Source organism: Castor canadensis, chromosome 3, assembly GCF_047511655.1.
Source record: "Castor canadensis chromosome 3, mCasCan1.hap1v2, whole genome shotgun sequence".
Lineage (NCBI taxonomy): Eukaryota > Metazoa > Chordata > Mammalia > Rodentia > Castoridae > Castor > Castor canadensis.
In genome coordinates this window covers 5,947,465-5,959,129 of record NC_133388.1, presented here as the reverse complement: position 1 = coordinate 5,959,129, position 11,665 = coordinate 5,947,465, and the positions used below count along the sequence as shown (strand labels likewise).

At 58.2% G+C, this 11,665-nt stretch overlaps 1 protein-coding gene across 3 annotated transcripts in view; it reads left to right on the top strand.

The window, feature by feature from the left end:
• Window positions 1-429: 429 nt before the first annotated feature.
• The window catches only part of Cep170b (centrosomal protein 170B), a 30,132-nt gene continuing 18,896 nt past the window's right edge, over window positions 430-11,665 (top strand). The window contains exons 1-2 of one of the 3 annotated variants that reach the window (XM_074067033.1): window positions 430-575; window positions 3,929-4,060. In XM_074067033.1, the coding sequence (XP_073923134.1) occupies window positions 3,956-4,060 (105 nt within the window). In that variant the 5' untranslated portion in view covers window positions 430-575; window positions 3,929-3,955. Of the gene's footprint in view, window positions 576-1,255; window positions 1,427-3,928; window positions 4,061-11,665 lie in introns of those variants that run through there. The other 2 variants (XM_074067034.1, XM_074067032.1) reach the window with 2 other exon arrangements.

Genomic DNA, 11,665 nt, shown 5'->3' with positions numbered 1-11,665 from the left:
AGAGCCCTTGTCTCTTGCAATCCGGGCTCCCCCATGCGGGTCTTTCCTATGAGCCCGCTGGGAGACCACAGCCTGGTACACTTTTTTGGCGCAGTCTCCAGAGGCCTGCTCCTCTCTACCCTCCGGGTGGGTCCCCAGCTTGGGGTCAGGCCCACTGTGACCGCTGGCTGTAGAGTAACCCAGGCCGGGCTGCGGGCGGACACTGTCGCAGCCAGTCCAGGTCAGACCGCTCCACTGCCCTCAGGATAAAACCCACACTCCCTGGCCTGATACCCCCACCTGTCCTGCACTTCCGCTGCTCACGTCCAAGCCTATGCCCCCGCCGTCCTCCCCCGCCCCCCAACCTGGAATGTAAGAATGCCCTCAGGACGATCCCTCTGCTACGCTTCCAAAGCTGCCCCGCCCTTGGCGCTCATCCCTTCCCCCTTTCGGCTCTTGGGACACTGGATACTCTATTGAAGCACCTGGTACGGTGAGAGCAGCCCGTGAGAACTTACCCCAGGAACCTGGAGCGCCCCCGAGTTCCCAGCTCCACCCCTCCCCTCAGAAGGTCTGGCTCGCAGTAGGGTGTCCAGGTAGGCGGCGTCGATGCCCATCACCGACGCCCCCAGTTTCGCCTGGAGAGATGGGGATACGGGTGGGGCGGTTGAACGCACGGGCCTATCCCGCAGGCGCGGAGGGCTCTATAGGAAGAGTTCGGGTGGGGTGGGCCAGTCCTCTGGGATTCACCCTACCATCTTCACCCTCCACCCTTCGCTTGGGTCGTTTGGGCCAAAGGTTGGGGGTTGGGGCGCGGCTGGAGCCCCGGGCTCCGGGAACGTGGTTAAGCGTTAACCCGCCGGCCAATGGCCAGGACTCAGGGCTGCTGTGCGCGCCCGGTTCCGCCAGCTTCACAGGGGCCGGTTCCGCAGCTCAGATAGGGGGTGGGGCCGAGGCCAGAGAGGAGAGGGTCGGGGATGCGCAATGAGCGCTGAGGCCAGCGATCGCGGGCAGCTGGGGGAGGTGGGCAGGGAGGCGGGGCTGGGGGCAGCGGGGAAGGGTGGGCAGGGGCGGGGCCCGCGAGCCTCTTGGGGCGGGGCCGATGAGGGCGCGCTCACCTGGTGGCTGCCCGCCCGCCTTAACCTGGTTTCCGGCGGGGGGGCGGGGCGGGGCGGGGCGGACCCGGGGAGGGGCGGGCCGGGGGCGGGGCGTTCCGGGGTGGGGCGGGCCGCCGGCAGACGTCAAGGGACCCGCCGAGCGAGGCCGGCGGCCGCGGCTCTGCCAGTGGGCTCGGCCGGGGCTGCCGCCAGCGTGCGGGCCGCGCCGGGCATGTCCTAGGCGGCGGCCCCGCCCAGCGCTCGGCCGGGCGGGCAGAAGGGCTGGGTCGGGCCGAGCCGGACCAAACCGGGACCGGGAGGACGAGTCGGGGGCCTAGCCGGAGCCGCAGGTAGGACGCATCGGCCCCGTGCTTGCCGTGGCTGGGGCCTCCCATCGGCAGCACCTGTGCGTCTTCGAGCGGCACCGGGAGCAGGGAGGGGGCACAGGGGAGCGGGGACGGGCTAGGCCCGCACAAAGGCGCGGGGTGAGTGCCGCCCGGTGCACCTGGCCAGGCTGGTCCCCGCTGCCGCGGAGGCTGCCCAGGTCTGCGCCAGATCGGGAGGGGCTGCCCGGTGCTCGATGCGGCCAGGCCCGGTGTGTGTGTCTACGCGGCCTGCGGAGTGGGGTAGACCTGGGCGCCGGGTCCCCGCCCGGGCACGGCCATGGCCGCCCCCGGCCAGCGCTGATTCAGGAGACAACGTCGCTCCCTCCCCCTCCGGGCCTGGCGCGCCCGCCTGCCCGCCTCCCGGCCTCCTCCCTTCTGCCCGGTCACCCCCACCACCACCGCGGTCCCTCCCTCTGTCTTCCTCCTCTCTCTCCTCATTTCCCTTCGCCGCCGCCGTCTCCCCGCTGTCCCTGCCTCCTCTCTGCCTGTCCCTGGCCTCCTTCAGTCTGCTTCTTTCAGCCGCCTGCCTCCCCGTCGCCCTCTACCCCTCCGCATCTCCACCTCCTCCCTTCCTCACCTCCGGGCGGTGGCCCTTCTGGCTGGGGCAGCCGAGGGGACAAGTTTGAGGTGTTTATTATTCTCCCTCCTAGCAACATGGCCAAGCCAGTCCAGCCCCGAACCGGCCGCAGGCTGTTGGAGAGCAGCGGTGGCTCCCAGGCCTTTTCAGGATCGGTTAGCTGTAGCAGCGTGTGGCTTGGCTCTGGCACAGCCCCATGACCAGGCTCTGGGGCTCGGCCCCCATTCGCTGTAAGCAGAGGCTGTGTCCTCCTCTGGGGGGAGTCCCCAGGCCTGCTGGTCACAGGGAGCTGGCAGCAGGTGATAGCAGAGTGTGAGACATGAGGTTGGCTGGGGGCTGGGAGGCGCAGTGACAGAGTGAGGGTTCTCTGGAGAGCACTGTCATTCTCCAGCAGGATTGGGGCTTTCTGGGATGTAGGGTTGTGGAGGCCCCTGGGGTCTCTGGTCATTTCTGGGCCTGCAGAGGCATTGTGGTCTCACCTCCTTGGCCTCCATTATCTTCCTCTCTGGAGCCTGGACCTAAGGAAGGGCAGGGGCCTCAGAGTGAAGGGACTTCTGGCCACCTGGAGATGTCTTTTCCTAGTGCATATTTTTCTACATTTTGCCCCTGCTTGGCCAAGGAGATAGTGCACCGTGGGATGCATTCACAGATGGGCACTCTCACATGTTGGTCTTGCTCACTGCCCACCTGAAAGGCAGCTGAGGCCTGGGTGAAGAGCCCTCAACTGAGCAGAAGACATTGCAGGACAGGGCCTGCTTCCTGAGGGCTGAGGGTGACGAGTGTGACCTTGTGTATAGGGACTGTGTGTGTGTGCCTCCTGGAAGGTGGTATGTGTGTGTGACTTTGTGTGACTGTTCCCACCTCAGCAATGGCTCCCAACTATCCAGCTCTGTCCAGGACCTGGGAGTCCTTCCCCACTCTTTTTCATCTCTCCCTCATGTCCAAGTTCTAACTAGTGTGTGCTGTTTGTATCCTCATGTTCTCTACTCCCCCTGGGGCGTAACCTCTCCTGTCTTCTATCCTCACCTCTTGATTAGTCTTCTGGTTGCTGGTAGTCCTTCTCACCCTAGCTTGTGAGACTTGTGTGCACATGGTGCTGGGGATGCGACCCAGGGCCTCACGTACACTAAAGCAAGTGCTTTACCACTGACCCCCAGCCCACTCAGCTGTTCTCAACACAGTAAGTTGGATCATGATGCCACTTACGGACTCAGGCACAGACTGTCCTCTTGGGTGTGAGACCTGCACACCAGCACACACCCCATACTTGTACTCATGCCCTGTTCTTGAGGCTACATTTGTAATTTTTTAACAAGGCCTTGCATTTTTCATTTTGCCCTCAGCCCAGCTGTGATTGGAGCCAGTCCTGGGCTCCAAGGATTTCCTCCTTGTCCCAGCACTCCCAGAGTGACCCCCTGGTCAGGGTGTGTCCTCTGGACCCTGATAGGCCATTCTGGGTGCCACCCATGAGGTGTGGGTCATGTGGACATGTGAGTTCACACAGTGTGACCAGTGTCTTATGAATCCTGTCACCTAAGAGAGAAGGAATATGTGTGGTGGGACCTGGGGGATGGAAGGGGAGGTCTTGAGACCTTGGCTGGGAGTGGGTTTCCACAGGTGGGTGTGGTGGGGAGGGCTGGTCATGCAGGACAAAGGTCTGGCAGTGGGACTCAACCCAGTCCCACTAGTTAACCTAGAGTGGCTGGAGCCCAGTTTTTATGGGAAGTGGAAGCTTGAGTCTAGTGCCTTAGACCACTCAGCCATCCTGACAAATCCAGTGTTTCTGGAAGCAGCCAGCTTGAGCCTCAGAGGGACAGGCCTGTGTGACCTTCAGCATATCCAGGGAACTGAGGCCAGGGAGCTCTACAATGATGACCATCCCTTTCCAGGGCCAGTCAGACCTCACCAGTGCCAAGATGAGCGTCACTTCCTGGTTCCTGGTGAGCAGCAGTGGCACCCGCCATAGGCTACCACGAGAGCTCATCTTTGTGGGGCGTGATGAGTGTGAGCTCATGTTGCAGGTGAGCAGGGTGTGTGTTTGAGGGGTTGGGGAGGGAGTTCAGGGCAAGGAATTCGCCCTCCCCCTTGATGCAGGGTACCCTGGTGAGGAGACCTCAGTGTGGCCCAGGCTTCCCTTCTTGAACCCTGGATTCTACTATGGGCATATGCATGGCACGAGTGTGCTCTCCTGGGCATGGGCTCCTGCCCTTGCATATCAGACCTATTTCTGACTCAAGAGTGCTTAGGCTCCTGATGGATTCTCAAGGGCACTGGGACCCAGGAGGGGTGAGAAGATGTCCTTATGCAGCAGGGACTGAGGGTCTACCATGGAAGGTGCTGGAAAGTGGATCATTTATGTCCTTGGCTGGCCATCAGAGCTGCCGAGGGTAGTTCTGGTTGTCTTGTTCCTGGAAATGTCCAGATGAAGGCTAGTGACCTTTTGACAGAGCCCTGGCAGGAAGGGTCACTTCACTGAACTAGAGATGCTGGTGGGGCTGGGTGCTCAGCAGTCAGAAATTTCTCTCTGGCTACCCTGGGTTTGGAGTCTAAGTTTGGTACTAACATATCTGGCTGTTTGGGAACAAAAGATGGGGGATAGATACAGACCCTGTGGGATCTGTCCTGGCCTAGAGTGTCCTTTTCCTATGGATATGTATGAGTCAGGCAGCCCTGACCTGCCTCCACCCTCAGCATGGCCTCAAGCCCCCTGAGTTTCATGCCTCCTCTTGGAACTCTCAAAGGAAAAGAACATCCTGGTTGGCAGCTCTGCCTGTCCCAGCTGAGAGAACTGCTCAGATACAGGGGACTGCCCATTTTCCTAGGAGTGTCCTAGATTGATCATTGTCTCACACAGACCTTGCTGTCATATGTAGTCCTGCCTATCACTGCACACTCTCAGGATGTATGAGGCTCTGGTGAGGTGGGCTAGGCTAGGGCTGGGGTGAGGGTGCAGGTCCCACGCATGGTCATGAAGCAGCAAATGTTTACGCACCTCTGTACAATGCAAACCTTATCCCAGTAATACTCTGCCTATGTCTGTGCTGTTGTCCAAGTGTTTATGTCCCCTTGAATTTCATATGTTGGACTTGACTCCCAGTGGGATAGCATTAAGAAGTTGGACCACCCAAAGGGGTCTCATCAATGGAACTAGGCCTTACAGAGAGGCCCGAGGGAGCTAGTTTGCCCATTTCAACAAGTGAGGGCACAGCTAGAAGGTGCCATCCTTCAAGCTGAAACAGAGCCCTCTGTCTTTGGCACCTTGATCTTGGCCTACCAGCTCTCAGCACTTTGAGCAGTAAGTTTCTGTTGCTTACAAATTTTCCAGTCTAAGGTATTTTGTCACAATGTAAGATGGACTAAGGCTGGACATCCTGGCTTCTCCCAATGTCCTCTGATGTGCTGGACTAAATAAAACCCAGTCACTCCTCCAGTTGTGGGGCGTTCAGGCTCAGGTTCCTGTAAAGAGCACTGCCCTCTTCTTCCTCTGGTGGGTGGAACAGAATTGCAAGTGTGTGCTGTAAAGGGCTTTATGGGATACACTGCTTCCACATCCACCATTGTGGTGTGAGAGCAGCACAGAGAATGTGCAAGGATACACGAGGCTGGTGCTCATTGACACTTATCCACAGACATTGAGATAGCAATTTCCTGTCCTTTTCACATATCACAAGGCAATCTTTATGTTATTTTTAATTATTTGAAAGCATAAAGACTGAGGGCTGGGGCTGTGACTCAAGTGGTAGAGCACTTATCTAGCAGGTACAAAGCTCTGAGTTCAAACCCTAGTATGACAATAAAAAAAACATAAAGACTGTGAGACAGGCAGGGGCTGCTGGGTGTGTCCCCTAGCCAGCAACAGCCAGTCTGGCTGGTTGCTTCCCATGGTGTGGCATGGTTCACATGCAGACTTGGTGTTGGTAATTGCTATGCTGTTTTCTCCAATGACCAGGAGGGCCTCTTGGATGGAGGTGGCACTTTGGGAGTAACTGAAGTACACCTGTAGTGCTGGGGACCCAGCATAGGTGCTCCTCCCACCCTGGCTCTGGCTCTACCGCACCTACCAACTGTCCCCACTTCCCACTCTGGGGGATCAGAGTACCCAGAGGGGGTTAGGGTCTGATTCTTATTTTCTGGGCCTGTTGGTTGGTAGAGCCCTGAGCTGGACAGGAACAACAACAGCTCTGGTCTCCTTGCCAGGCAGTCCCAGGCCTGGGTACGCCTGTGTTTCTTCTCCTGGGAGATGTGGTCGTGTAAGAGTATTTCCATCTTGCACTGGGAAGCTGACATTTGGGGAGGTCATGCAGGTGCAGAGTAAGTGCTGAAGGTCGTCCTCCTCCCAGCACCCCTGCAGCCAACCTCCCACTACTGCCCTCACCCTTTGCCCTGCTGGCCCTTGCTCAAGATACCCCTTCTTCTCACCCTCTCAGCTTGTGCCCTCATGTGGCCTCCTTCTCTTCCCTCCTTGTGGAGCTGTTCCTGCTAGGAAGCTCCTCACCTTCACACCAACAGCCTGCACTGTATACCTTCCTCGCTTCCTCCCAGCTGGCTCTAGGCTTCTTGGTGCCCTCCCTTGATGCCACCCTGTGTAGGCCCTCAGGACCTTTGCACATGTTATGTCCATACCTTCCCTGTGGCTTCTTCCTGGGACCTCCATTCCTGGTCCCTTTCAGCTTCTGCTTGGTGGCCAGATGATTTATGTGCCATTTTGCACCCCTTGTCCCCAGCCCTGGCCTCCTACTCCATGGCTGCATTGGGGCCTCTCAAAGGCTGTTGTCACCTTCTGTCCCTTCCACTGCATCTCTGTCTGGAACCCCACCAACCACCCCCTTCCTGATCCGTCATCTCACACCTCGAGTGTCCCTGAGTACTGTCCAGGTACTCACCCCATGCACGGAGTTGAGCCCCAGCTGGCCAGGCCTCCTCCAGACCCCACCCTCCCAGATCCACCCTGGTTCTCCAGGATCTGGTTCCACCTTTCTGTCCATTACCACTCTCTATCACAGCAGCCTCACCCCCACTACCAGGTGGCTCCTTCCATTCACCTCAGCTCTGGAGTGTTCCAAGCCTCCCCTCTGGGCATCCTGAGGATCATCCCCACATCTGTCCACTCATTAATCACCTGCTGTGTGCCTTGCACATGCTTCCATGGTCCCCACTCCAGGCAAAAGCCCACCACAAATATACCACCCAGCAACAAGATGCCCTACCTCACCCCCCATGTGAGGAGAAATGTAAAAAAGAGTGGAGTTGAGTTGGGGGGGGGGGCAGGGCTGAGTGAGTGAGAGCAGCAGGAGCTGGCAAGTGAGTAGCAGGAATTGGCTTGGGGCCCTGAAGGGCCAGGTAGGAGGGGCCTGTTTTCAAGAAAGAGGAGGGACCATTGACAAGGGGGAGGCTGTGAGAGGACAAAGCCCTGTGGGGGCACAAGGCAGAGGCAGACAGGGCACCCTGAGCAGGGCAATAGCTTGACAGGAGGGCCCATGGCTTGGACCAGGTGAGGCACAGGAACTGGAGGAGTTGGGTTCTTAGGACAGAGTTGCTAGCTGTAACTATGGGCTACCTACCTATGGGCTACATTCTCCAGAGCCTGCTGTTTGCTTAGCATAGTGTCTGTTCCCAGGGCAGGCCTGGCACAGAGCCCATGTCCAGCAAGGACATACTACATGATGCAAACATGAGAACATGTACATACGTGAGTGCATGCATACATATGTACCTATGCGTTGTGCATGTGCCTATTTGTGCACACATGCAACTGCGTGTGTACAATGCACACATGTATGGACATGTGTGCATGTATCTGCTGCCAGTTTGTGGGGAATTGTCCATTCTGCCTCTACCCTGTCTACCCTTTGGCTGTCTATGGGCATGTGTGACAGCCAGGGTCTGGACTCCCACAGCCAGAACAGCCTCAGAGCCACTGCACACACAGCAAGTCCAGCCAGCTTGCTTTGGGTGCCTGCAGCCCTACTGGTGGTGACAACAAGGATGAGCTGGCAGGAGGGTATACCTCCCTGATGTGGCCACTGCCAGGGCCAGCACAGCCAGGACAGGGCTGTCCCCCATGGAAGGTGTCACACATGAACTTCGGAAAATGCATTTTTCTCCCATTTCAAATGAGTACAGATTACTAGACATTTCCCTCAGTCCACGTGTCTGGAGCTTCCCCCAGCCATGCCACACATCTGTGTGCGCCACCATGCACCTTTCCACAGGCCTTGGGTCATCCGGGGGCCGTCTTTCGTGGGTAGGTTGGGTAGCCCCCAGCTTGTACATGGACTTGGGTGGTTGGGGTCTGCCTCTGGCCTGAGGTGTTGGGTTGGAGGGAGGTTTCTGGAAGGGGGTCTTAGTCCCTGACATCCCTGCTACCTAGGAGGGGCTTGGCAGGAGTGTGTCTGGGGACAAAGCGCTGGCTCTGGCCAGCCATGGTGGAGGATGGCCCTGGGAATGGGCAGGTGTCCCAGGCCCAGGTGTAGGTAGGGGCTGGTGCAGACTCTGTGTGGAGCCAAAGGACTTGGAAGCAGGAGCAAGGTGGGAGCATCTTGCTAGAAGGGAGAAGATGGGCACATGGAGAGTGGTGTTCCTGAGTACAGGGTGTTGTGTGGGCTGAGACCCAGGGCCAGGTGAGGATGTGGACAGAGTTTGGACAGTCTCTAGCATGGTATGGTCAGAGCCAGACCAGTCTGACCTGGAGGGTGAGGGAGGTTGGAAGAAGCCTTCAGGGCCTCAGACTCCCCGACAAGTCCTGCTTTGCTCCTGGGCAAGTCTGACTTTCTCTGCTGGCCAGAAGAGCCCCAGGAAGTTTTCAAGGAATGTGACAGGATCAGAGTGGTGGCAGGACCAGGTGAGGCTGAGGGGACAGGGAGTGGCCATGGTGAGGATGCAGATTGAAGACCACTGATGACAAAGGCCAGTGGTGTAGAAGCCCAGGGGTGTGTTGGGCGGGTGTTTCTGAGAGGACCTTGGAGGGTGGAGCACGCTGGACCACAAGGGATTGGAAGGTGTTCAGGATGAGTCAGATGAATGTCAGGCCCTGGAGCTCTGAGGCTTGGGGTGAGGGAGTAATCCAGCCCAGAAAGGTCAGTCAAAAACTCCTCCTTGGCAAAGATGGCATCCAGGCTGTCTGTTAGAGCTTGGGACCTTACTGGACACCCACCAGATGAGAGCAAGAGATCACAGCGGCCTGTGCCCACCCTCTCTCAGCCCCAGAAGTCTGATGCCTGTCAGGGAAAGCCAGGGTCCAGCTGTGGGTCCCAGAGTTTGCTTTCCCTGAGTCAGAGGGTCCCTTCTATCCCATGAGCCTGAGTGTCTGACAGGGCTGAGCATCCAGGTACTGCCCCCCCTCAGCCCCCGCACAGAGCGCTATAGATTTTCCCTACCCTATAGCTGGGTCCTGGGGGTGCTCCTTCCACACTCCCCTCCCACCCAAGAGACTGAGACCTAGAGGAGGGAGTGCCGGTGTCCCCCAGTGAGCACCTCCCAGCCCTGTGCCAGGGGCCAGAGCCAGTTGGAGGAGGAAAGTGCTGGAGGTGGGATCTGCACCTGAGGCTACGGAGAAAGACTAGGAGTCTGGTAGAGATGGTGTCTGGCCTATGCCCTTCAGAGCCAGAGAGGGAAGTCGCTGTTAGCTGTGGTTATCAACTTTGGGTTTGTTTTAGGGGGTGATACTAGGGTTTGAATTTAGGGTCTCACGCTTGCTAGGCAAGCATATTGTACTCATGTTGTACACTGGAGCGATGCCCCCAGCCCCTTGGATGTCAACTTTCGATAAGGAATTAGAACAAAGATAGAAGTGGGGCCTTGGAACAGGGCTATAGATTTCAAGGTCCACTACCTGTCCTGCCAGAGACCTGCCTCTTTGGGGGCAGGTGAGTTGACATGGGACCAGTTCTGGGGCTCCCAGGGAGACCTTGAGCAGACCAAGCCACTCCCCAGGAGTGGTGTAGGTTGCATGGTGGAGGTGGCTCAAGGACGGCTGCACCAGGACCCTGCTCTCCTCATTACATCACCCCTGTACCATGCCCACTTCCTGGAAGGACCAAAGATCCAGGAAGAATGAAGTGTGGGTCCCACCCCCTCCCCCAGCTCTCCCTTATTGCACTGCTCTCTCTGGCCCCCAGGACCCTTCTTCAGCACCATCATCATGGGCAAGCCAGCCACCTCAGGGCTTCTGAGTGCTCACTCCTCAGATTTTAAACACTGTTAGGGCACAGAGGTTAAGGTCAACCCCACCAGCCACCTTGAGCCTGTCCATCAGTAGTTCTGTGTCTAGGTCCTATCCTGGGTACTTGCTGGGCCTGGAGGAGATGCCTTGGCCAAACTAAATGATCAGTGGTGGGGGAGGGGCAGGGACAGCATATGTCTTCCTCACCTACCCCCTGCTGGTCCTGGTCTTTGAGTAAGGAAGAGGTCCTGTTCTGGGGGCTTCTAGTCCTTAGGAGGGGTGCTAGGCCTCCTCCAAACTTTATGTACTGCTTGGGGACAGGGCAGGACAGGGAGAGGAGACTAGAGAGGAAGAGGTGGCAGGCTGTGGGGAGGTGGTCTGCTCATTGTCCTTGAGGAGCCTGGGCTTTTACTTGTGAGGTTGAGAAGCCCCACTGATACTCTGGTCCTAGGCCACCCTTCTTGGGCCAGGAGCTGTCCTGAGCCAGGGGAAAGAGATGACTGTGTGGGTCCTCCTCACCACTGTGCTCAGAGACTGATCTCAGTGTCTTGCATGATCACTCCCCAGGTGGCTGCCTGGGTCACATGCTGTCATCTGGGCCAAAACGGCCATGGTTTCCCTGGGTGGGCTGATTCTGCCAGCCTCCCTTGGGCTGGGCTCAAGGCCTGCAGCTCTTTAGGCAGGAGGAGGGAGCAGGAGGACCTGATAGTCCAAGGTAATATGTGGTGTGGGGGATGGAGGTGAGCAATGGTTGTCTGTGGTGAGACTTCGGCCTTTGACCTGGGTGACATGGGCCCATGCTGGTAGCACGTAATGTGACCCTGTTCCTACCTGTGTCCTGGTAGGGAATAGGGCGGGGGCGTTGGCTGTGGTCTTCCAGATGGATGGTCAAGTTGGCCTGTGTGAGGAATCTAGAGTGGCTGTCCTCAGAGAGATACTGGGTAGGTTAGTGGCCAGGGCAGCTGAGACCCAGGGTCAAAGTACAGTGTGTATGTTAAGGCGTCTGTGTGCCCAGGCCAGGCCCTGCCAGGGTGGAGGGCATGGGGGCTGGATGGCAGGACTGAGTGACAAGCAAACACCAAAGGAGATGTACTGAGGGGTCGTGTTGAGAGGCTGTGGTGCCCCTGTGGGACTGGACCAGGAGATGGAGAGGCCTCCTGAGTCAGCTGCACTGCCTCTCTTCCTTCTGGGCTCTGCTGGAGCCTGACTGGCTGCCCCCGCCTGCCCTTGGGAGGGAACGGCCTGTGCCAGATGATCAGAGGGTTCCCACCACCTCCCACGCCTGCAGTGGGAGTGGGATGCGGAGGAGGGTGGTCATGGAGGGAGGGCCTGGGTGGCAGTGGGGGTGGAGGAGTGGCCCTGGTGTCTTGCTGAATCCTTGTGGCCTGCTCCAGGGGCTGCATGCACTCTGTGTGTGTGCATGACTCAAGGGCATTGAGTATTGGGTATTGTGATGGGTGTGAGC